This window comes from Labeo rohita, chromosome 1, assembly GCF_022985175.1.
Source record: "Labeo rohita strain BAU-BD-2019 chromosome 1, IGBB_LRoh.1.0, whole genome shotgun sequence".
NCBI lineage: Eukaryota > Metazoa > Chordata > Actinopteri > Cypriniformes > Cyprinidae > Labeo > Labeo rohita.
Genome location: NC_066869.1, coordinates 20,673,340 through 20,699,706, shown reverse-complemented (window position 1 = coordinate 20,699,706; position 26,367 = coordinate 20,673,340). Strand labels below are relative to the sequence as shown.

Sequence of the window (26,367 nt, the reverse complement as noted above, 5' to 3'; positions counted from 1 at the left end):
AAATGTCCTGCAGTATTTTATTAAAAAATGAATGGAGATACAATGAAGATGACAAATTTGATTATCTGTTTAATTTACTTTTCATTTTCATGTACATGTTTTCATTTTCCCCCTCACAAAATTACATTTTTTTTTTATTTGATCATTTTTATCTAAATGCTTAACAGATGTTCTTAACAGATTACAAACTCAACATAAAGCAGCTGGTTGACTTCAAAGTTTTTTTTTTGTTTTTTTTTACAACTTCAGACATCTCTACAATTCATATGAACAAAAATAGAATTTTTTTGCGTTGACAAGCAAAAATAAACCAAAAACAGTTGAGGCTCACCTTTAAGTATAAAAATTCTCAATATGAAACATTCTTAAAATATAGCAAACTAAGAAAATAGAAGAAAACATTAATATAAAAGAGAAATACAAAAAGAAACGTATGAAGAAAATTATGCAAATGAGTAACACCGTACCTTTGTGTTGTGGATGCATAGCATACACTCTTAAATTTAATGCAAGCATACATATGATGCATGGGCTCACACATGCACAAATACACACATGCCAAACAATGGCACCTTTTTTAGGTTATCAGAAGTGGAACATTATAAAACAGGTCAATAATTGACCTAACAAACAGACTGGCCCAAAAAGGGTAAAGGACAGTAAAAAAGAGTTAAAAAGAGCTAAATCATACTTTATGCAAAATCCTTGAGTTTGCAAAATTCATTTTGGCAAACTATTACTAAACTGATCCTTAAGGATCATTAAACTACCCATCTATCTAGAAGTGCTTGCTATTCCTTCCGTCATTTTACCATATCTTAATTCCTTTGCCTATAGCTTTCTTCTGTATTAAAGTTGAACATATTTAATGCTGAATGTGGAGTAAAGCAGCACTTCTTAGCTTAAACCACCAAACTGGTTTCATGTACCGTGAAAATGTGATATTTTATAATCTATAACTATTAGACGCACTAGAAACCTCTTTTCTTCAATGAGAATATCAAGTACTCAAATGATCTGAGGAAGAACAGCAAGTTGGTTCTCTCAAACCTCAAATAAACCAGCATAAACAAATTCAATGTTTCCACAAAAGTGGTTTTCATTTTAAAATCAAGTTGATATTAAAAATGCGGCTCTATTTTGATTCATCAAAACTCAGAATCTTACGCACACATTATCATCCGTACAAAAATAGTATAAGTTCTCAATACATAAGATTGAATACATGGAATGATGTTTTATGATAATACAAATTATAATACAAGCATTCATACGCACTAAACTATATTTCTCACTTGTAGTAAACAGATTCAGAGCAAGTAATCCAGTTAGAGGTACCAGAGTTGACTAAACACACCGAAATTTACAAATGTTTCACACAACTTAAAGGAACACTCCACTTTTTTTGAAAATAGACTCATTTTCCAACTCCCCTGGAGTTAAACAGTTAAGTTTTACCGTTTTCGAATCCATTCAGCCGATCTCCGGGTTTGGCGGTAGCACTTTTAGCATAGCTTAGCATAGATCACTGAATCCGATTAGACCGTTAGCATCTCGCTCAAACAGTTTCGATATTTTTCCTATTTAAAACTTGATTCTTCGAAAAATTAAAAGTTGCGAATTTTTTTCTTTTTAAAAGTGGAGTGTTCCTTTAAACTCACACTACAACGTCGCTTCAATAACCTGCATTTTCTTAGTCTTTCTAATCTCTTGTTTTTCTACTTCACGAGTCCCCCTCCACCTCTCTTTCTTGCTTTCTCACATTCCTTTCTTTCCTTTTTCTTTCAAACCTATCTTTTACCTTTAACCAAATATCATTCTCTTGTTAGTTGTGTTACTTCTTGCTCAAATATGTATTGAGAATAGGATACTTTCTTCCGACTTGTTCCTCATTTACATAGTTATTTGTACCAATTGGTCACACTGTTTTCATCAGAGTTATCATTTTCATATGAATTCACACATGTTTGAGTTCAGATGCACTCCTAGGACATCTAGTACCAATGTTTTTCTTTTACTGTTATCGAGCACATCCTGTCTTCTTCACAGTTGCTGTTCCTCGTCTTCAGTGATGCCCTGGGCTTTAAGCTCCTCTAGCACATTGTCAATATAGCCAGAATCTGGATAGCCATGTCCAGTAAGATTGGAGCCAAATTCTGTCTTGTGATGGATCTCATTCCAGATGACCGTGTCTGATTCTCCTGTGGTGCTGGAGGTGCCCACTGAGAAGATCAGCCGTCGATCCCATGCCACCAATAACAGCCTCAACGCCTAAGAATCAGACATTATATTTTAATAGCAATAAAACTTGTAATACTTTGATGTAAATGTACTTGAAGTTTAACCTTAGAGATAAAAGTGTATAGTGGTATAAATAAAATAAAATAAATTAAATTAAATTAAATAAATCCATATGATTAATTAAAGGTAAAACAACAGAAAATACATGATCATTTAAAAGTATGGGGTCATTATTATTTATTTATTTTTTGGAAAACATTATTATTTAATTATTTTACCAAGCAACTATGCATTAAATTGAACACAAGTGAGAAACATTTACATTGTCACAAAATATTTCTATTTCAAACTTTTCTTTTAAATATTAAGCAGCACAACTGATAATGATAAGAAAAGTTTCTTGAGCATCAAATAAGCATATTAGAATAATTTCTGACACTGAAGACAAAAGTAATGATGCTGAAAATGTAGCTTTGCCACCACAGAAAAAAATTATCAATTCATTATTAATTAAATTAAAAATATATATATTAAAATACATTTTTTTTAAATATATTAAAATAGAAATGATTATTTAAAACTGCAATAATATTTCACAATAATTACTGTATTTTTGATCAAACTTACACTATCAGTGTAAAAGATTTTTTCTATTTGAATATCTGTTTTCTATTTAAATATATATTATAAAATGTAATTTATTCCTGTGATCAAAGCTATATTTTCAGCATCATTACTCCAGTCTTCAGTGTCACATGATCCATCATAAATCATTCTAATATGCTGATCTGCTGTTCAAGAAACAATAATTTTATTATTATTATCAATATTTAATATTTTTAATTTAATTAATTATAATTAATCATTTTTGATTAATAGAAAGATCCAAAGATCAGCATTTGTCTGAAATAAAAAGCATGCAAATTCAACATAATAATGAAAAAAAAAAGTTTTTTTTTTTTTTTGAGCAGAAAATCAGAATATTAGAATGATTTCTAAAGGATCATGTGACTGGAGTGATGATGCTAAATTCAGCTTTGAAATCGCAGAAATAAATTACATTTTAAAATATATTAAAATAGAAAAACGTTATTTTAAATAGTAAAAATATTTCAAAATTTAACTGTTTTTGCTGTACTGGAAATCAAATAAATGCAGACGTGGTAAGCAGACGAGACCTTTAAAAATCTTAAAAATCTTACTGTTCAAAAACTTTGGACTGGTAGTGTACAAACAATAGTTCTGAACAGTCACTGTATGATAAGGAGGACTTACCTTGCGTCCTTTTTCATTATCTGGGAGATAGCAATGACGGGGAAATCCTCTTGCAGTGAAAGGCTTCCCTGGATTTGGATGCTCAGGACCCTTGTGAGAAACAGGAGATAAGATATTCCATTAAATATAATAATGATTGCACAGAGTCCAAGTGTAAACACAACCAAGAGGCACTGAAAATGGACTACAATCTGTCTTTAACAGAAAATAACTGCATATGATGTAGTTATACCTGTATCCCAGGAGGTATGTTGTAGATGATGCGAATGGTTTTGCAGTCTGGGTGTCCTGGAAGTGAGTGCGGGATGACATGGTACTCCATCTTACCGGGCGGCTGGTTGCCTGTCTTTACTCCATATATTGTCTTGCACGTGGGACACTGCAGGCTGCCATCTTTGTTGCCATTGTTGTACATGGCCACTAGGCACTGCATGTGATAAAGATGCCCACATTGTGCCAGTCGTCCAACCGACTCTGCACGCGACACACTTGCTACACCAGGACCCTTATAACCTGAGGGTCCCCCCAGAGCCTCCATACAGATAGTACAATCCTGAAAGGAAATACAGAAATACTGATATAAGACGTATATATAAAAGAATAAGAAATGGATTTAGTTCAGTTTGCCTTTTTTTTTTTTTTTTTAAATCACAGCCAGTAAGATGGAACATTTATGTCTACCCAGTTATAATATGCCCAGTATGTTTTGTCTTTTTAGTTTGAGTGTTTGGTTTCTAAATGTCTCTTCTTTTAAAAATGTTTATCCTTGTTGCATATAAACCCAATTTTCATTTTTGCGTTAACTATACCTTTAACTAGGCACAATTACATTGTTAGTAACTTCTTATAATTTGCGCACTTATATGTGTGTGTACTTGCAGAATTTCATGTTTATTTTTTAACTTAAAGAAAAGAACTCCACTTCCAGAACAACAATTCACAAATAATTTACTCACCCCCTTGTCATCCAAGATGTCTTTCTGTCTTCAGTCGTGAAGAAATTACGATTTTTGAGGAAAGCATTTCAGGATTTTGGACTTCATTGGTGCCCCGATTTTGGACTTCCAAAATGTAGTTTAAATGCAGCTTCAAAGGGCTCTAAATGATCCTCTAAAAGAGGAAGAAGGGTCTTATCTAGCGAAACGATCGGTCATTTTATTCAGAAAATATTTTTTTTTTATACTTTTTAAGCACAAAAGCTTGTGTAGCACAGGCTCTGGGATGCACGTTCACGACGCTATTGAATCACGTTGAAAGGTCATGCGGAACATAGGCGGAACTACAGACCCAGTGTTTACAAAGCGAATGCGCAAAGACTAAGAAAGTGCAAGTAAGTTTGTAAACGCTGTTTACAAACAAAAAGGTACAATGATGTCCTCCTCTCAAGTTGTAGGAGAAAATAAGATGGAGTTTTTCGCCATAGTACACAGTCGATGAACTAACATATGATTCGTAGTAGTGATGAGAAGTTCGGATCATTTTATCGACTCGGACCTTTGAGTCTCGTTCAGCAAAATGAACCAATCTCATTTCGTTAAGTCATTTCGTTCATTTTAGCAAAATATAATTAAAATGTTACGTGTTACTTCCCTAACACATCTACTGCTTACACAAACGTTGATCACACTACAAACAAGACCAAACTATAATGCTATAAGAAACAGAAAAGATTGATTCATTGTTTACCTGGGTCTTTAGTCTATGATTAGCTCAGCTCACCTCTTATCTGACAAGTTTTTGGGTTTGAGTCGTTCGTTCATCACGTGACAGCCCCATAAGATGAACAACAACTCTAAAAACCTGAAGACTCAAAACAGGTGAACTAATTCCAGTACAAAACCTAATAGGATGTTGCACCTGAAAGAATCACTCCCCGAGACGACTCGTTCTTCCCGAGTCACATTAAAGAATCGTTCAAAATGAAAGAATCATTCAAGAACGACCCATTACTAATTCGTAGCATCGTGGACGCGCATCCCAGAGCCTGTGCTACAGAAGTTTTTGTGCTTAAAAACTATACAAATTACAGTTTCACTAGATAAGACCCTTCTTCCTCGGCTGGGATTGTTTAGAGTCCTTTAAAGCTGCATTTAAACTACATTTTGGAAGTTCAAAATCGGGGCACCACTGAAGTCCATTATATGGAGAAAAATCCTGAAATATTTTCCGCAAAAACCATAATTTCTTTATGACTGAAGACAGAAAGACATGAACATCTTGGATGACAAGGGGGTGAGTAAATTATTTGTAAATTGTTGTTCTGGAAGTGGACTTCTCCTTTAACAGAGATGCTGAAAGAAAAATATTTAACATTCATTCTAAAAAAAAAAAAAAAGACTTTTGCCAAATGTACATGTCTCTTCATGTTTTCCAGAGGATGACTCTTCAGGTTTTACCAGATCTACAATGCTACTTGACCTTGTGTGCCCTTTGCTGCCTGCTCAGATTTGCTGCCAGCTTTAGATTACATAAAGGATTAAGGAAACAAAGTAATAATGATGTCTTACTTCTTCTGGTGGATTCCTGACCTTCTGTAAGTACCTTTTTACGACTTCCTCAGGTGTTCTACCTGGAAAACAAATGACTTACATTTAGTATGAAGAGATTTCAAATTGCTAAATGGAAATCGATGGTGACAGCTGGTAGTGATTGGTGGCAGCTGCATTTATGTTTCGCTGGTTTCCTTAAGTATAAATCTGTTAAACCAAGCAAGACTTTATTCGCCACCACAACGTACTGTGGTATGAACTGCTAAAGTGCAAACGTACTAAAGAATTCCTCAGTAGCAACTCTCGGGAACGAAATCATGCAGCAACATTGCAGTACACTGTGAATCTATATGTACAAACACCCATGTATTCTTACCTTTGCGTGCTTGTTTCTTGGTAGTCTTGCGACAACAGTGCCCAATTCCAGGAATTGGTCTGATATCGCTCTTGCTGACAGGTGGAGGATGCAGAACTAGTTTTGGTGGACGGGTCAAACATACAGGGAGTCCAGCTGCACTCATCAGAATACCCGTAATACCTGCAATGCATCATAATGCATATGTTTTAACAAATTAGAATGTATAATGCACAATCAGTTCTGAAAATGTATTAAAAATATGTTTTATTTTCCTACCAGCTAAAGCTGGATGGACAGGGCTGGAACCATTAAGATTCTTCACTGGTACTGTCGGTACCCTAGAAGGGAGGGGGGAAAAAAAGCTCTATAAGTTCAGTGGACACACTGACAGCTGTCTTACTAAATGTTCACCTATATCACCAAAATGCAAGTCTCACTAAGGCAACAGATATAAACCTAGAAACTTCAGTATCTTTCCTTCTGAAAGCTGAAGATGTTTTACTCTATTTGTGTTGCAATATACTGTGATATTTCAAAATAAATTACTGATATTGTGTTATTCTATTGATGTATGATTTGTTAGGACAACATTAGGCCGAGATACAACTATTTGAAAATCTGAGGGTGCAAAAAAAAAAAAAAAATCGAAATATTGGGAAAATCGCCCTTAAATTTGTCCAAATGAAGTTCTTAGCAATGCACATTAGTAATCAGAAGTTACGTTTTTATAAATTTACAGTACGAAATTTACAAGATATCTTTATGGAACATGATCTTTACTTAATATCCTAATGATTTTTGGCATAAAAGAAAAATCGATCATTTTGACCATATGTATTTTTGGCTATTGCTACAAATACACCCGTGCTACTTAAAGGAGAAGTCCACTTTCAGAACAACAATTTACAGATAATATACTCACCCCCTTGTCATCCAAGATGTTCATGTCTTTCTTTCTTCAGTCGTAAAATAATTGTGTTTTTTTGAGGAAAACCTTTCAGGATTTTTCTTCATATAATGGACTGCTAATTTAAATGCAGTTTAAATGCGGCTTCAAACGATCCCAAATGCAGCTGTTAACGATCCCAGCCGAGGAAGAAGGGTCTTATCTAGCAAAACAGTTATTTTTATTTAAAAAAATACAATTTAAATACTTTTTAATGTCAAATGATCATCTTGTCTTGCTCTCCCTGAACTCTGTGTATTCTGGCTCAAGACAGTTAGTGTATGTCGAAAAACTCGTATTTTCTCCCTCAACTTCAAAAATCATTTAAAAATCATCCTACATCGCTGCAGAGGAACCCACCCAGTTTCTGCAAAGTGAACATGCAAAGAAGATCAAACACCCTTAACAAAAAAGGTAAAACAGCGATTTTGAAGTTGAGGGAGAACATGAGATGGGAGTTTTCCAACATACCCAAGTCAAGACAAGCGTTTGACATTAAAAAGTATATAAATTGTATTATTTTTATGAAAATGACCAATCGTTTCACTAGAGAAGACCCTTTTTTTCGGCTGGGATCATTTACAACCGCATTTGGGATCGTTTTAAGCCTCTTTTAAACCGCATTTTGGAAGTTCAAACTTGGGGCACCATAGCAGTCCACTATATGGAGAAAAATCCTGAAATGTTTTCCTCAAAAAACACAATTTCTTTACGACTGAAGAAAGAAAGACATGACCATCTTGGATGACAAGGGGGTGAGTACATTATCTGTAAATTGTTGTACTGGAAGTGGACTTCTCCTTTAAGACTGGTTTTGTGGTCCAGGATCACATTTGATAGCACACAGCGCAAGTAACTGGAATCTGGTTGATGCTCCAACATAGCAGGTGGCAGTATTGCTTTATTGGTTGCCACCCTGGATAAAACAAAGAAAACTTTCCACACACTCGCATTTTGAGTGTATTTCATTGGCCATACAAGGGAAAACACAAAATAAAGTTAAAGATGAATTTGACTATTCAAATTATAGATCATGATAGTGTAGTGTCAAACTAGGACACAGCTAATCTACCAATTTCTTAATTACCAAGAATTTTCCCAGCAACCGACTGAATTTCTAGAGCTCAACATGAAGTTCTTGTTCAACGACTAACGTGCACATAAAGCATTGTTCTGCATCCAACATCAACAGTTATATGATACTTAACTGAAAGTGCATTTTGACACTTTCGGCTAAGTGTCAAATGACTATTTACTAATATATAAGCAAATTTTTGGTCAAATCAGTGTGGAAAATGAGGAACAAAATACCAAATGCATCTCACAGCAAGTTTTGTTGTCAAAAAATAAAAAAAAAAACACAGAAAGCAACCCTAATGTACAGCCCTTTTACTTCCTCCTTAACACCCTCAACGGTCTTGTCTGTCATGTTTTCTCACTTATTTTTATTTTTTTTATGTCTATTTACTGTACAGTCTGTTAGCTGCTAGTCTTAAAAACAGCTTTGTCTGTACATAAATACATGTATAAACGTGTATATATCTAGCAGCTGTTTCTGAGGCTATATATAAACTTTCAAATGCAAACAGGCATAGCTTTAAAAGTCTGCAGACAAAAATTGTTAAATGTTTTGAGACTGACAGTCAATGGTTTGCTAGTCATCAGGCAACATATCAGATTTCACTTTGACTTGCACAGTCATTATTTTAAAAGAATGGAGGTAGATGCTTTAGCCAAAGACCCACAGAAGCATACTCTTATTTGTCAGTGCATAACAATGCAAAATTATTTTTAATTATATTTGCATTGCTAAATTTCAAGACTTTTTTTTAGACATTTTCTGACATTTTATTGTCAACAGGTACACAGGTGACCTAAATAGCAATGCCTCCGTTTATGGTTACATTTCCTCATTGTCATGCTCTCTTCCTTCCGAAACTCAAGTAACAATACTGTGCTGATGTCAACAAAAGATACAATGTCAGTTGATAAAAAAAATAAAAAAATAGCTGTGAAGTTTAGATACCGGTGAATCCGAAATCAACAATTTCACAGTAATATTAATAAAAATGGCACTACAATGGAATACAGAAACAGTTCTTGACACTCATGAATAGAAGTTCTGTTTGCAGCACGCTTCATTTGCAACATGATGTTTTTCACACGAAAGTGAAAACTGAAGCAAATATGCTGAAGTGGTTAAGTGGTTGCGTGTTTGCCTAAAATGATGACGGATTAACAAATTATGAGAAAATGCATTTTAGCCAATCATAAACACTGCAGCAGTAGTTGTTATTTGTATGCTCATTTTGTTTTACATTAAAATAAAAGAAGTGCCTTAGAGGTTAGATGGCTGTTTGGATAAGGCCAATAGGGAAGCTTTTGACCTTCACTGACCCTTGATCTTGTCTTTACAACAGACTTGTCTCTTTGTTTTCTCACGCACACATGCTCAACAACTGCTGCTCTATGCCTCCAGATGGCTTTATGTCTTAAACAGAATGTACCGTTAGAAAGAGCACTGGACTCACAATGTTCTCCTGCATCTGATCATAGTTAATTTTCTTTAAAATCTAGCCTATGAACAAGTTTTATTGATTAATATATCGACCAGCTGTCTTTAGCAGTACATACTCTGTAACATCAAAAGTAGCCACAAAAGAGAAAAAATGCTCCAGTTCTATTCCATTTTCAATCCACTTAAGCTACATCCGAAATCACCATCACCAAACGTCATGTCTAATGCTTCAGGAAAAGACTGAGAGACAATTGTTACAACAATGTCAAAACCTTTTGCTTGTTACCCGAATTCCTTCCAAACATAGGCATGCACACACAACTCTACTATGTCAAATGCTTCAGCGAGACAGCATTGTGTTGCTAATGCAGACCAGCCCATGTCTTGTCAACAAAGGTTGCTGCAGAAACCCAGCGTGAACATGAAATCACAACTGAGAGCTGCGGGAAAAGCCAGAGAAGCAGCTATAGACATAAAGGGGGTGGGGAGGGAATGAATAAGACCATTCTGTCCCCAGATGGTCATCAAGCAGAGCAGACATGGATGATTTAGCAGTGTGAGAAACGTGAGAAACACACTCCCACACAGAGGAGGGGTACAATACAAGAACACACTCATACATGAGTTGAACTTACACCAATTGACACTATACTATATATACTGGAGATCTGAATCGAGAAAGTCTGTTTCCTGAAGTTCACAAAAGTTTCTGAGCAGAGTAACCACAGGGTAATATTATTTTTTGGCCGTTGTCTGTTTTAGAACATGTTGATAACTTTCAAAAAGTGTTAAATTTGTTTATTAAAAACAGTTTACTTATTGTTTCATGAATAATAATTATTATTAGACCCACAGTTTTTCATATGAGCTGTGCTTGTATCTTTTTTTTTTTAATAATTAATACTACCCACATTTTATGTTTTGTAAGTGTGGCTTAAGTGTCCAAATAATATATAATATTATATGAAAGTATAACATTAGTATAATCAGGGCTTAACTTTAATTGACATTACTTGCCCCACCGAACAACTAATCTGATTAAAACATCTAATAAGGGAAACACTGAAATTTTTGCGTAATTTTTTTTATTACATTTGGTGTAAACCGCAATTGATAATGGATAATGTATTGACAGTAACCAGGTCGCGCAAACTGAGGATTGCGCAGTCTGACTGTGTGCGAGACAGTCTTGTGGAGAAATCAAAACAAATGAACACAACTGCACACAGAAGAAACATACTGCACTAAAAATCTAGTTTTTATATTTATAACATATAGCCTAGTTAAGCAACATGACACAACCAAGAGAGTGCTGTTTTTCCTGAAAACCACGATTGCAAATTTAAAAGGAAAAAGGAAGGAAAGGACGTGACGTGAGGCCAAGTATGGTGACCCATACTCTGAATTTGTGCTCTGCATTTAACCCATCCAAGTGCGCACACACACACCCGGAGCAGTGGGCAGCCATATTGCTATAGCTGCGGCACCCGGGGAGCAGTTGGGGGATCGGTGCCTTGCTCAAGGGACTCACCTCAGTCATGGTATTGAAGGTGGAGAGAGCGCTGGTTATTCACTCCCCCCACCACCACCTGCTGGACCTGGGACTCAAACCCGCAACCTCTCAGTTACAAGCCCGACTCCCTAACCATTAGGCCACAACTGCCCCTCAAAGTAAATGCGTTGGCCGGGAAACGAACCCGGGTCAACTGCTTGGAAGGCAGCTATGCTCACCACTATACCACCAACAGAGGCATTGATAGTATACAAGAGATCGAAGTAGTTAAATTATAGCACAATATTGTCAAGGTTGGCTGTTTTTGCTCGATTTGCTTAACGAAAATAGTTCCAAAGGTCACAGCAGAACAGTCACAAATCTATGAGCAACATACAGGGGTGTTTTGTTATTGAATGATTCTGCGTTTCTGAATTAATCATTTGAGTCAATGATTTGGTGGTCCATTCATTAAGACTCACTCATTCTTGAATGAGTCAGCTGTCTGAACAAATCTTTGAAGGCATGCCTCAATGACTCATTCATTAAGACTGTCACTTGCTGCCACCTACTGGCGGTTTACTTTCATATTTAAAAGTAGCTTATCTTTGCATTTTTTCTAACATTTCATATTATATACAAAAAAAACCCTGATTTTAAACGCTAAGTGCATAAAATTATTTATACTGTTGTAATTTTGCAACGTAAATGCATTCATGCTACATTTTAGCTTCATTAAACTGACGGTGTAAATGAATCTAAATGCCACTTCAGCTGCTTCTGTTTCTTCTGCAGTGGAAAGACCGGTTTTGCTAAAGGGTTAGTTCACCCAAAAATGAAAATTAGCCCATTATTTACTCACCCTCAAGCCATCCTAGGTATATTGACTTCCTTCTTTCAGACGAATGCAATTGGAGTTATATTAAAAATTATCCTGGCACTCTCAAGTTCTCTTCTGTTTCTCTTCATCAGTCCAAGACAAATCCAATAAAGCACATCCATCCATAATAAAAAGTGCCTCACCTGGCTCTGGGAGGTTAATAAAGACCTCCTGTAGCGAATCAATGCGTTTTAGTAAAAAAAGTCCATATTTAACGTAAGAATCACTTTAATCTAGCTTGCGCCAACTGGGCGTACAGAGAATGATGGCTGATGGTGTAATACAGGGGTCACCAGACCCGGTCCTGGAGGGCCGGTGTCCCTGCAGAGTTTAGCTCCAACCCTAATCAAACACACCTGAACCAGCTAATCAAGGTCTTACTAGGTATACTTGAAACTTCCAGGCAGGTGTGTTAAGGAAAGTTGGAAATAAACTCTGCAGGACACCGGCCATCCAGGAACAAGTTTGGTGACCCCTGACGTAATATGTCAGCACTGCACATGCGAGCTCAGATGTGACTAACACGAACGCGCCGTGGAGAGACCAAAACAATGGTCACGAATTAGAAGTACAAAATGAGTATTTGTAAAGAATTTGTAAAGAATGACAGAGGATTTCAATATAATCCAAGAGGAGACTGGTTTTCCTTTCCTAAAATAAGGAAACTTTGCTTCCTTAGCTCCTGTAAACAAACACTGGTTTTCACAACACTCACTGGCACATGCGCAACACTGTCGTCCTACATCATCCGCCCAGAGCTGCTTCCATGTACGACTGTTAGCGCAAGCTAGATTAAAGTGATTATTACGTTTTAGATATGGATATTTTTCTTACAACAACGCATCGATTTGCTACAGGAGACCTTTATTCACCCCCCGGAGCCGTGCAAGGCACTTTTTATGCATGGATTTATTGGACTTGTTTTGGACTGATGAAGAGAAACACCCACCTATGCTATTCTAAAGCTTGGGAGAGCCAGCATAATTTTTAATATAACTCCGATTGCTTTCGTCTGAAAGAAGGAAGTCATATACACCTAGGATGGCTTGAGGGTGAGTAAATAATGGAATAATTTTCATTTTTGAGTGAACTAACCCTTTAATACGGATTTCATTTGATTGGTAACAGCCCTATAGTGTCTTATTAAATTAAGTAAAATTATTAATAAAATATAAGAATTTGATATGAAAGCTGACACATGCATTTAATATGGTTAGAGGAAAATGCCCTGTAAATAGGGAAAATCTAACTTTTTTAGTATGCAGCAACTTTAAGCAACGTAATTTCCCCAACAACAAAATTGTGGCCAGTGAAAATGCTGAGTGGCTATTAATTTTGGAAAACCACTAGCTACAGTGGTTAGTGAGCTGAAAAGTTAATGTGAAGCCCTGAGTATAATATATATAAAACATTTATAATATTCTAAATATACACAACTGTTTAAAAGTTTGAGGATTATAAAATGTTTTGAAAAAATACAGTAAAACTGAAATACTGTTAGATATTATCAGAAAAAAAGTTATATTAAACTGTATTTGAATATATTTTAAAATGTAATTTATTCTTGTGATGGCAAGGCTGAATTTTCAGCATCATTACTCCAGTCTTCACTGTCGTGTGATCCTTCAGAAACCATTCTAATATACTTATTTGATGTATTGAAGTGATATTATTTATTATTACCAAATCTAAAAACTGTTGTTCTGCTTAATGTTTACGTGTAAACCATGATGCATTTTTTTCAAAATTCTTTGCTAAATATAAAGTTTAAATAGCAAATTTACTTAGAAAATACATATTTTGGAACTTAATAAATGTCTATTGGCACTTTTGATCAATTTAATCAATTTTATGTGTAATTTCTTCCAAAAAATCTTACTGACCCCAATCTTCTGAACATTACTGAATATTATAAAATCATTACAAAATGATATAAACTATAATGTGTACCAGGATTGGGCAATATGGCCAAAAAAAAATCTAAAAAATATTTAGAAAAAAAAATATTTAGGTATTTTATGGTGGAATTGAGATATTAGTATATATCTCAGTATTTTCTGTACTTTTCTATTTGGATTTTTAAATACAGTTTATTTGTTTGTTTGTTTGTTTTTAACTTTTATTTCACATCCTGCCCAATGTTGTCCAATGAAACAATGTTCATATTAAAGGCTTAAAGGCTATGAAAACAAATACAGTGATAGTAACTGTAGGCTATGCTATATATGCTATATATATATATATATATATATATATATATATATTGTGTAAAAAATGGTTAAAAATCACATTACATTCTAAAATTGTAACATTGCAATCTAAATATAAAAATAATGCTTTTAATAATACTAATGTGTATTCTGAAAATCTGATAGATAGAAAATAGCTTTTCTCACCCAGAGGCAATAAGGGCCCGTGACTGTGCCATGGCAATTCTCTGCAAAGCAGGCCGACTAAGCCCTGTCAGACTGGCACGAGATGGTAGAGGGGCAGCAGAGGCAGCAGAGCGTTGAGAGGGCAGCGCTGTTAAAGATGACATCAAATCTGTAGATGATGCAGGACTGGTTGATGTGTTAATAAGCATGGCAGTTGGCACAAATGTTGCTGAAGACGATGAGCTTTGGGTGGATGAGGGCTGTTGGTTTGGTGATGACAGAGTTGGAGGCGGTGGGCGGCTAGAGGAGACTGAGAGATTGGCAGTGCCCGACGTGAGAAGAGACAATGACCGATCAAAAGCAGCAGAATTCTTGGCTTCTTCCGAGAGCGAGCATTTTAAAGACGTGCCATGTGGTAGTGTATGAGAATACGAGTTTAAAACAGACATGGACGCAGAGGAGGATGGAAGTGTCCCAAAGTTGGATTTAGGACTGTTTGGCTTTGTTGCACGTCCCAGTGTCTGTGATGAGGTGCCATTTGCCTTTACACTCAACACCAGCATGCACTGCTGGCAAGCACATGGCTGCCCAGAAGGAGCGAGAGATGATACCGAAAGTGTTCCGCTTGGGTAAACTACACTTCCTTTTCTACTCAAGGTAGAACCAGAAACACCAACCCCAAGAAGTGCCCCGGTCGAGCCCCCACCTGATGGAAGTCCTTTAGAAATGCCCCCAGACCCTGAGCCTGTACCCCAAGCGTGTGAGGTTTTAGGCAGCGGCCCAGAGAATAGTGGGTAAACCATGTCTGAGCGTCTCTGGATGCGCCGCTGCCTCTGCGTTTGCCTGTTAATCTGGGTCATGGTCTGGAAGTCCACAAAGTAGCAAAAGCCCATCGATGTCATATCCAGCCAGGGTTGCTGTCGGTCCCATGCCGCTTGCAAGGCGATAATAACCTCCATGTCATAGGTTGTCCAGGAACCTGCGTCATTTTCCCACTCCCATATCCAACCTTTGCTTGGTGCTGAGGTGGGGTCATAGAAACTCCGTCGCACTGGTCTTAACGTACCTGAGGAGGTAAACGGTAGGGTTATAAATCAATTATAATAAAACAGACATAATGAATCAGTTAAAGGGACTGTGTACTTGTGTTCATCTGAAAAAAGAAATTCATATACATCTGAGATACTTTGAGGGTGAGTAAATGATGAGAGACTTTTCACTTTTGGCTGGGGAATGCCTTTAAATCAGTGCATTTGCGACTGAAAATGACTGCGTGCGACTATGAAAAAATATTTAGGAGCACCAGTGCGACTGACCTGATCAGCATATTTGTGTTTGCGCTGAGGGGAGCTTCAAAGGTTTCTACGTGCCATTGCAACGTTGAGTAATGTATCACAGACATATCTCACAAATCCTTTTATAAACAAAGCGTAGAGAGTGTAGATAAGAGATTCATTGTGCAGTGCAGAGATGTTTGTTGATTACAATGGAACTTTGAGATTGCGATGAACTAAGATCAGTGACAGCTTTTACAGATTTTTGAAGGAGTTTGAAAATGAGATATTGATTTAATACAACAGTTAAATAAACAAGAGGTTAATATTAAGTGACTTTAACACTTTTGCCTGATTTTGCTCTATTTCGTTGTCAAAAATAGTTTGAAACAAGTCAAAACTGAGCCGCTGCACATCTCCATTTAAACACAGCTGTGTTTCGTTTATGAATGAGCATGCGTATTTAAACAAATCTAGTGAGTCAATGATTCAATTTCTCATTCATAAAGACAGTCACTTGCTTTATTCCTGAATTAATCAGCCGTTTTAACGAATCAAATAAATGAATGAATCAGTAATTAAATCAATTTATTTTTAAAGCATCCTTTCAGTTATTTAAATAATATTTCTATATTCAAAATGTTATAATTAAAACATTAATCTCAACATGAATTTATGAATTTGATTGCACTCATGCCACCTCTGAGCCTCATTAAACATATGAAAATACACCTACAAGCCACTTTTGTGTTCTTCTGCCACCTCTGTAGTACAAATAAATTTTGTCAATACTGATTTCATTTGATTGGTAACTTATTCTTATTCTACTTTTTATTATTCTGTTGTTTTATTTAGAAATAAGCTTCTAAAACATAATTAAAAAAATTGACATAAAAGATTACATACTTTTAATAAAGTTAGAAAAATGCCATTACAAAGGTAAAAACAAAATTCCCCTGTAAATCACTTTAAGGAGTCAAATATCACCTTCTGAATTTTGACTGTGCTCCTACATTTTTTAAGTTAGGAGCACAAGTGTAAAACCCTGCTTTAAATAAAGAGTTTTTTTCAAAAGAGGCAGTCTGTCAACGTTACACAGTAATTTTCATTTGATCATCAGTAGCCTTAATTCTACTCTTCTTTTATAAGTATCAGAACAATACTGCACACAAAGACACCCAGCTGGTATTATAGGAGAGAACAGCAGGATAATAATTGCACAATGTCTTCAATGTAAGCATTCAATCCCCCATTATATCCACTGAATCCCTGTTAATGTGTTCCGCACATGTTTAAATTTAAACCCATTCATTCTAGATCAGATCAGGATCTGGAGGGTTTAAGGTAAGACTTCTTCAATCAAATATAAAGCAGCATCTAGGGCAATACACGCAACATCCATTTAGCTAATGCACAAAATACATTTCGGAATTTATGACAAAGTGCTGCTGGCACACACAGAGTAAGCAAAAGCCCATCTGAATAAATAGATCTGAGCATAAAGCAGAGCCGTTGAACACAAAAGACCCACTGAGGCGTGAACTTTAGCACAAGAGGAGAACTGGGAATATACTTTTACAAGCAATAAAAGCAGTAAAAGAACATTTTCTTTTTTTAACAACTAGATACACCTACTAGAACTTCAAATAGTACAAAACACTAATGAAGTACAAATACTACTTTTTTATGTGATTTGTATATGTTTTATATGTTTACATGCTTTAATTTTACACTTGCGCATGATTTTGCAGATATTACGCAACTTCAGTCAAATTATAAAAGGCACGTTCCAGAAATTAGGTGGGGTAAAGCAAGACATCAATACGCTTTGATAATCCTTCATTGTGTCTGAACTCACTTTACCAGCTCTGTGCCTCAATCACAGTCATTCCCTTTCAGCTCTATTGTACCTGAATGAAACAATGTCTTTTGGTAACAGATGAATAGACAACTTTTCACCATGCTTTTTCTGTTGCTGTTTGTGACAAGTCATTTCACTGATACAGTCACGCTATGATAAACACATGTATTGTGGATTTATGTGGTATTTAACTGCATGTGAGAGGCATGTATATATGCCTTAAGGCAGGGACACTCAAGGCACTGCTTTTAAAAATTGTGGTATGTTCTAGGGCCAGAGAACAAAACAAGATAAAAATCAATAAAAATGTGCACAAAATGAGTTCATTTTGCATTTAAACATTTATAGCTTGACTACGCAGCAAGTGTGTTGAATGTACACTACTATTCAAAAGGAGTAATATTGAGAAATATTATTACAACTTAGAATAAATTAAAAAGGAAAACAATTGTCGCCAATAGCCTTGCAGGCAGCATGCTGACATATAGCGCCATTGCGGTACATGCGTCCCGAGTTCGAATCCCAGCTCAAGGACCTTTCCCTCTCCCACTTCGTTTCATGTCATCTCTACACTGTCCTGTCATAATAAAGGCAAAAATGCCAAAAAAATATTAAAAAAAAAAAGAATTTGTAATGTAATTTATTCCTGTGATTCCTGAGTTTTCAGCATCCAACACTGAATTCACCTGAATTCTGTAACATTATATATGTCATTAAAGTCACTTCTAGTCATTTTAATGCAACCTACCCGAGTAAAAAAATATAGATTTCTTTTTACAAATGTATTAATCTCAAACTTTTGAAAGGTGTATGTGGTTTTGCGTCACAATTTATTTAAAAATTGACGAATCAGATTATTTTAACAATTAATGTACTTTATTCAACCCCGCCTGCATTGAGGCTCTCAAAAGGGCTGTCCACAATGCATTATAACCTGACACTAGACTATCATCATCTTTTTTTCACACAAGCGTGTTTTAGAACACTAAAAAAGGGGGATTTTAAAGCACAGTATGTCCTGCATTCTGAGATCACAAAATAACCTTCTCTCATGACATATGTTACTTTACAGAAAGTAAAGTAAATGATTCCATCAGCATTGATTGTGTCGTACTTAAATGTCTCAAGTTCAATACATTCTGTCCAGATAAAACTAACTACTGTGCCTCCTCTCAACATTGCAGCCACAGCAACAGATGGCCATGTCCACTTTCACATGCCAATCATACTGCCCGCACTTAAAGTGCGCAAGCTTGTGCTAGTATGTGAGTGGGAGTAAACGGCTGTGCTACAGCAGATCATAAACTGTGACATTGGGTTAAGGATCCCAGGACCTTTTCAGCAGCACAAAGCCCTACAGCAGGTGTACAGGGACTGTCCATCTGTTCCATTGTTGCTGGCTCTGTTACTCCATCATGATCCCCATTTTTATTTCTCTCCTGTCTTTCAAAGTAACATCTTTATTCCTTTCTCCTTAAATAAAATTACATTTATCAGATTCAATAAATGCAAAAAAAATTTTTTTAAACCTTTGATACATGTTTTATCTAGTTGATTATAACACCTCTGTACCAAGTGATTAAATATGATCACTGATGGATGAGCAATTTTGGGAAGCAATTTAGCATTTCTTTTCTTTATGTATTGTCTCTGTCATGTCAGTCAGCGTGCATTATGTTTTTGTCATGGTACATGCAATTATTAAACAGCATTCTAGCAAGTGGTTACATTGTTAACTGTAACTGTGATTTTGGTCTAAACACATTTATAGCATGTGTAAAAATGTCTGTTCTAGACAAAATACAACAAAAAATACTACACTCATAATGCTGTGAGGAGGCCCCCAGATAGAATCGGGGTCACCTCGCACCCCAGGGGGTGTCCCATAACCCATTGGGCTTAAGCAAAACTGAGGCACACAAAGGCACACCCCTATAGCATGAATCCAAGAAAAAAAGAAAGAGAGAGAGTTGCAGATAAAGAGAAGAAAAAGGGGCCACAAACTACTTATAAAGTGGTTCTAAGGACTGAAAATCAGTGAGGATGGAAGACAAACTGTTGTTTGCGGCCCAACAACTATACTACCCGTCAAAAGTTTACTTTATAACTTTATGGAAATGTCTTACACTCACCAAGGCTGCGATTATTTGATTACAAATACAGTAAGAACTGTAATATTGTGAAATTTTATTACAGTTTAAAACAACTGCTTTCTTTTTTATAGATTTTAAAATGTCATTTATTCTTGTGATGCAAAGCTGAATTTTTAGCAGTCATTACTCCGGTCTTCAGTGTCACATGATCCTTAAGAAATCATTGTAATATGCTGATTTGGTGCTTATGAAACATTTCTTCTTGATTCTTATCAATTATTATGTTAAAACCAGTTTTTGCTGCTGATTATTTTTTGCGGAACCTTCATAAACTGTCATTCAAAATGTTTGGTGTAGAATAAAAAAATACTTTTTATTTTGCAAGGATATGCTAAACTGTTTAAAATAATAGCAAAGACATTTTAATCTTACAAAAGATTCCTACTAAAAGAAATATTTTTTTACTTTCTATTCCTCAAAGAATACTGAAAAACAAAACGTAACAGTATCTCAGTATTTAACAAAAAAAAATTCAAACATAAGCATGCATGTTTTCAGCACTGATAAATATAAGAATGATAATAGTAAGAACCAATAATAATAATAACAATTAAGCACTAATAATTACTGATAATAATACATGTGACACTAAAAACCAGAAGAATTGGTGCTGAAAATGTAATTACATTTTTATAAATATATCCATTTTAAAATATATGTAACCCTGGACCACAAAACCAGTCATAAGGGTCAGTTTTTTGAAATCGAGATTTATACATCATATGAAAACTGAATAAAATGCTTTCCATTGAAGTATGGTTTGTTATGATAGGATAACATTTGGCCAAGATACAACTATTTGAAAATCTGAAATCTGAGGGTGCAAAAAAAAAAAAAAAAAAAAAGAGAGAAAATTGCCTTTAAAGTTGTCCAAATGAAATCCTTAGCCATGCATATTACTAATCAAAAATTAAGATTTGATATATTTATGGTAGGAAATTTACAAAATATCTTAATGCTTTTTGGCATAAAAGAAAAATGGATAGTTTTGACCCATAGAATGCATGTATATTGCTACAAATATACCCATGCTACCTAAGACTGGTTCTGTGGTCCAGGGTCATATATATAAAAAACAGTTTTTTTAAAGTGTAAAAATATTTTACAATATTGCTGTTTTACTGTATTTTTATTCAGAAAATGCAGCCTTAATGAGCATAAGAGACTTCTTTTTAAAAAATCTTAATTATTTGACTGGTAGTGCATGTGTTTATGGGAGGGAGGGAGTGAGTGGGATACCAACAGAAATGATTTCCAGGATGGTCAGCCTGAAAGAAATTATAACATTCCCTCAATTCTTCAGCCTAACCATGTGAGAGTCACTGGATGAGGAGAAACACAATCCTTCCCTATGTGTGTGTGTGTGCGCATGTTATACTAATCTCCCGACTGCAATGGAAAACAGAGAAACTGACGGCACCCCAGGGGCCCAGAGTTGATGAAACTACACACTGGCCTGTTGCACAATAACAACCACTCCCCTTTTCCTCTCTGGTCAATCAATCTTTATAGTTTCGTTCTTTCACATGAAAGTGTGCTCATTTCCCTGGGTAGTCCTTTAAGGAACTTCACTCTCTGTGTACGTGTGTCTGAGCGAGTTACTTTGCAGGTTTTTTAGGGCAAGTCTTGACAGCGCAATAAAGGTTGCAAATGTCACCAATTTCATCTTAGTTAGTCTGTAAAACATTACCTGAGAAAAGTCTGAGTTTCAATACAGTCTGGGTGTTAGCAAAAAGATGATTTTTGGGAGCTGCCTGGGTGTGTGTATCTATAAAACATTATTCACACTGGGCTTGTGCGGTGACGAGTGTCCTTGTGCACTTGATTAACACCAAGGCCCTTTATCCACAGGGATAAATAGGCGGTTTTGACCCAAAAATTTGCTGTGAGTCACTTTAATCAGTGGCTGCAAATGTACAGGACTTCAAACACTTTACATGTAAAACTAAAGAAACAGAGGTTTAGTTCGACTAAAATTGTGCAAGATTAAAATAACAGACTCAGCTTCAAGCACTGTATCCACAAAATTATTTTCTTTAGCATGTCTGGTAAATTTTTACAAGAAAAATGGGTGGAGATTTATAAGCTGTGTTCACTACAGCATGACACGCCTTTTTTCTGAACTTCTATTTTCTCACTCCCTTCTTTTGAGTTGTCCAATCATCCATAAATCTGCTTATGGCACAAAATGTCACTTGTCTCACATTTTGCTATGCAGTGTGCCACTGTATATTCTTCCAAAACAACAGCTGTCTAGACAAACAGTGGACATTTTCAATGTCACACTTCAAAACTCAAATGAGTGCATACGTGCAAGCAGAAAAGTGTTAAGAATTTGCTGGTGAAGGTGCAAAAACAACACTTCATCAAAACCGCTGAACGCAGACTGCAAAAGTATATTTATTTTAGAGCACAGATGTGCTTTAAAATTATTCATCATAAATCATATATTTGCCACTTACTTTTTAGCAAATGTTTTCAACAAACTGATTTAAATATTTGTATCAAATTATTAAACAGATTGCTATATTAACATGTTGTATATTTGAGGGACACTTAACTTTATTTCCAAAAATTTGCCTGTTACTAATACTTGTTTTTTTTTTAATTACTAGCAAGCATTTCAATAATGACTAGTATTTTCTTTAAACTGACCAACAAATACTAGCACTTATTCCTTAGCCACTACGCATAATTCCAAAAGTGCGACAAAAAAAAATTCAGAAATGCATGAAAAAAAAAAGTCAGAATTGAAATGTTAACCCAAGTCTGAATTGTGAGAATGAAAATGAAATTCCAGGTCTTTCAAGGACTTTTCAAGAACTGCTTTTTTGATTTTCAAGGACTTCAATCAGAGAACTCACTTATCAAACAATGTCTTAATCATTCAAATTCTAAAAAGATAAACAGATGTGAAGCACATGCAAAGTATACTACACATTTTCTATAGTAAAACCACTGTTAGTTTTCTTAAGGGATTTGTGTATACTTGCTTTCTTTTTTCTTTGTTTTGTTTTTACAACTTTACTGCCTTAATGGTTTGATGTTTTCTAATGTTTAAGAAAAAATAAATCAGAAAATCACTCCGAAATCCTGATCTGAAACAAATGATTCGCCATACGCGCTCCGAAGTCCCAATGTGAATTAAAAAACTTGCGAACCCGCTCCAAAGTTTCAATCTAAATGAAAGGTTTGCGATCCACACTCTGAAGTCCCAATCTGAATAATCATTTGTGTACCATCATTTCAGATCATTTTATAATACACGATTTAAAGTCCTAATCCAAGTCAAATGATTGACAAACCCATTCTGAAGTTCCGATCTAAAACAAATGATTCCCGATACGTGCTCCGATTGGAGTGCTTCGAAACAGTGAATCATTTTGCGACGCAATGGTTTAATTAATTCAGAGTTTCGAAAAGCTCAGTTTCACCCATCACAACAAGATTCGGTTTATCGATTCCTCTTTTTGCATCTTATATGTGACCCTGGACCACAAAACCAGTCACAAGGGTTAATTTTTCGAAATTGAGATTTATACATCATCTGAAAACTGAATAAATAAGCTTTCCATTGATGTATGGTTTGTTAGGATAGAACAATATTTGGTCGAGATACAAATATTTGAATATGTGGAATCTGAGGGTGCAAAAAACTCAAAATATTGAGAAAATCGCCATTAAAATTGTCCAAATGAAGTTCCTAATAATGGATATTACGAATTAAAAATTAAGTTTTGATATATTTACAATAGGAATTTTACAAAATATCTTCATGGAACATGATTTTTACATAATTTCCTAATTATTTTTGGCATAAAAGAAAAATCAATCATTTTGACCCATACAATGTATTTTTGGCTATTGCTACAAATATATCCCAGCGACTTAAGACTGGTTTCGTGGTCCAGGGTCACATATAAATTCACAGTCGCGAGTGAGGAAAAAAGAAATCTCAAAATTGCAAGAAACAAAATCCAAATTGTGAGATAAAGAGTAGCAGTTACCTTTTTATTTCATCATTTCGAGGTGGGAACCACGAAATAATACTCATACTAATAAGAATACTTTAAAATTTACAGCTTGGTTGGGTTACTAGTAACTATTTAGTTACTAGTATTTAATCCAGTTTTACTAGCACCTGCTACTAGTATCCATTCCCAAAACATTTCTAGTCTCACTGGTTGACTCAAAGTGCAAGGACTACTCAGAATTGCTCATAGTTCAATTAAAAGATTTAAAAATGTTACTAATAACAACTGTACTTGTCAGTGCTGAGGTAGTGATTAGCAAGCAGTATTATCATTTCATTTCAAATCACTACTGAACTACTTACTAGTGATATTTAAACAGGTACATAAAATAAAAGAAATTGCAACTGCTATAAAGAATGAATGTAAAAGTGGCTTGCCACAGGTGGAATGATGCGCTGCTGATATTCATCTTACCGGTATCCTGTCTGAACTGATGCATGGAGTGCAGATCGATGATGTAGGGCGACAGGCGGCTGTCAGCTTGGCCTAGAACGACGCTGCCGCCGCGGGGATCGCTTCTTATCACCCCCTCTATGTGGTGAGACACGGCTGGGCTGTACGGGCGCCAGCGCCCGTGCTCGTTGAGCGATTCCCAGACGACCACGGCGGAGGCCAGTAACATCGTGTCCCTATAAGTACAATAGAAAAAGTAGTCACGTATCACTAACCGTTTTGTGAACGCGTGAGAACAGATTTGCTAATGTTGTACCTCCTGGTATAACATCTATAGACACACGAGTATGTGTTTTGAGCTTTTATATCGACATAAATAAGCATTAAAAATCTCAGGTGTACTCACATTTTTGTAGGAAACGCTTACGCGTGAGGTCGCAGCATCACGAAAGAAATCTCCGTATCACTTCCATGGCTGAGCGCAAGAGATCCCAACAACTCCTTATGAGTGTCAACAAACAGTCAACGGACCAGTATTCTTCTTCCTTATTCTACACATTCGGGGTTGACTGTTCCTCTGTTTGTGTTTCTTCTCCTTCTTAATAGTTCCTTGCGCCACGAGGTGCGATTTATCGAAAATCATGTAGACTTCGAGTAAACGATCTCTGGTGAACCGCTCGTGGTTTTGTGTGCAGCGAACTGAACTGAAGAAGTGACACCCAACACCTCCCCAGAATTACACACGAGTGTGAGTAATGCCCAACTCCAGTGCTGGAAAGTCCGATTCATTTTCGCGAATCGGTTCTTTCGAACAGTTCGTTTGAACGAACCGCTTGAAAAATGAATCTGTTGCTGAATTCGGAAAAGCATACTTGCGTAATATTCGTACTAGTTTTATATTATTTTTCTATGTTAGGGATAGTAATAGAGTGCTAGTATGTTGTTCCGATTTGAGCATGTCATTTTTATGTGATCCCAGAGTGAATATACGATTCGCGTATAATAATAACACGCTGTCATACTGCTATTAATCCTATTCCATATCTCTAATATAGTATTGGGAGTAGTATGCTGCTGTTTCGAAATCAGATTGCTACGGTTCTTTAAGTCGGTGCGCTGATTTGAGAACCACTTGGAACGATTCATTTCGAGTCGTGAACAAGGAACGATTCGTGAACAAATCAGACGTTGCTAAACGCACCACAGATGCCGGAACCTGTTTGGTTGGTCATGTTTTTTCATGTATCTTGGCAGGTGAGCAGCCGATATGATGATTTGTGTTGCAACGGAACGAAAAAAAATCACAGATATCCAGTAGGATAATCGCCTAAACAGAAACTGGCCTAATTTTAGCCTGCTTGCCTATATAAACAGTTGTATTCAGTTTAGTGTTATCTCTAAATAAGATCACTGAAATCACTGAAGCATGCATTTTTATACAGAACGTTTTTATAAGTGCATATGTTGTTAGGTCAGGCCAGAGTCACGTTAAATCAACTGATGATAAATATCTTTTTTTAATTACGTTGTTATTATAAATACTAGTGGAGTACTGTTTTATTAATGTTCAGTTAACCTCAGAATAAACACTAAAATCAAGTCCTCAAACGAAATTGTGGCATGAAACACAATGCATTACGTACAATAATATTGAAATCTGTATAGATGTACACTACCAGTCAAAAGTTTTTGAACAGTAAGATTTTTAATGTTTTTTAAAGAAGTCTCTTCTGCTCACCAAGCCTGCATTTATTTGATTCAAAGTACAGCAAAAACATTTAAAAATTTTGAAATATTTTTGCTATTTAAAATAACTGTTATATAATATTTTTAAAATTATTATAATTTAGTAATTTATTCCTGTGATTTTAAAGCTGAATTTTAGCGTCATTACAGTCACATAATCCTTCAGAAATCATCTGATTTTCTGCTTAAAAAACATTCACTATTATTATGTTGAAAACAGCTGAGTATATTTTTTTCCAGGTTTCTTTGATGAATAGAAAGTTCAGAAGAACAGGATTCAGAATTTATCTGAAACAGAAATCCTTTGTAAGTTTATACATGTCTTTTTCATC

General features: G+C 35.5%; 1 protein-coding gene across 1 annotated transcript; it reads right to left on the bottom strand.

Moving 5' to 3' along the window:
• dtx4b (deltex 4, E3 ubiquitin ligase b) lies at positions 1-25,052 on the bottom strand. Its single transcript, XM_051115668.1, has 9 exons — positions 24,696-25,052; positions 24,311-24,525; positions 14,596-15,640; positions 6,640-6,701; positions 6,382-6,543; positions 6,024-6,085; positions 3,749-4,069; positions 3,517-3,606; positions 1-2,271 (listed from the first exon to the last, which is right to left on the bottom strand). Coding segments are annotated over exons 1-9 (2,187 nt in total). The 5' UTR covers positions 24,698-25,052; the 3' UTR covers positions 1-2,043.
• Positions 25,053-26,367: the final 1,315 nt, after the last annotated feature.

Bases quoted from the DNA above. Each gene is read 5' to 3' on its own strand.
- dtx4b (XM_051115668.1), bottom strand. The intron at 15,641-24,310 runs GTAAGATGAATA...TTACCTCCTCAG, and splicing joins TCAGTTCAGACAGGATACCG to GTACGTTAAGACCAGTGCGA. The intron at 2,272-3,516 runs GTAAGTCCTCCT...TCTGATTCTTAG, and splicing joins ATAATGAAAAAGGACGCAAG to GCGTTGAGGCTGTTATTGGT.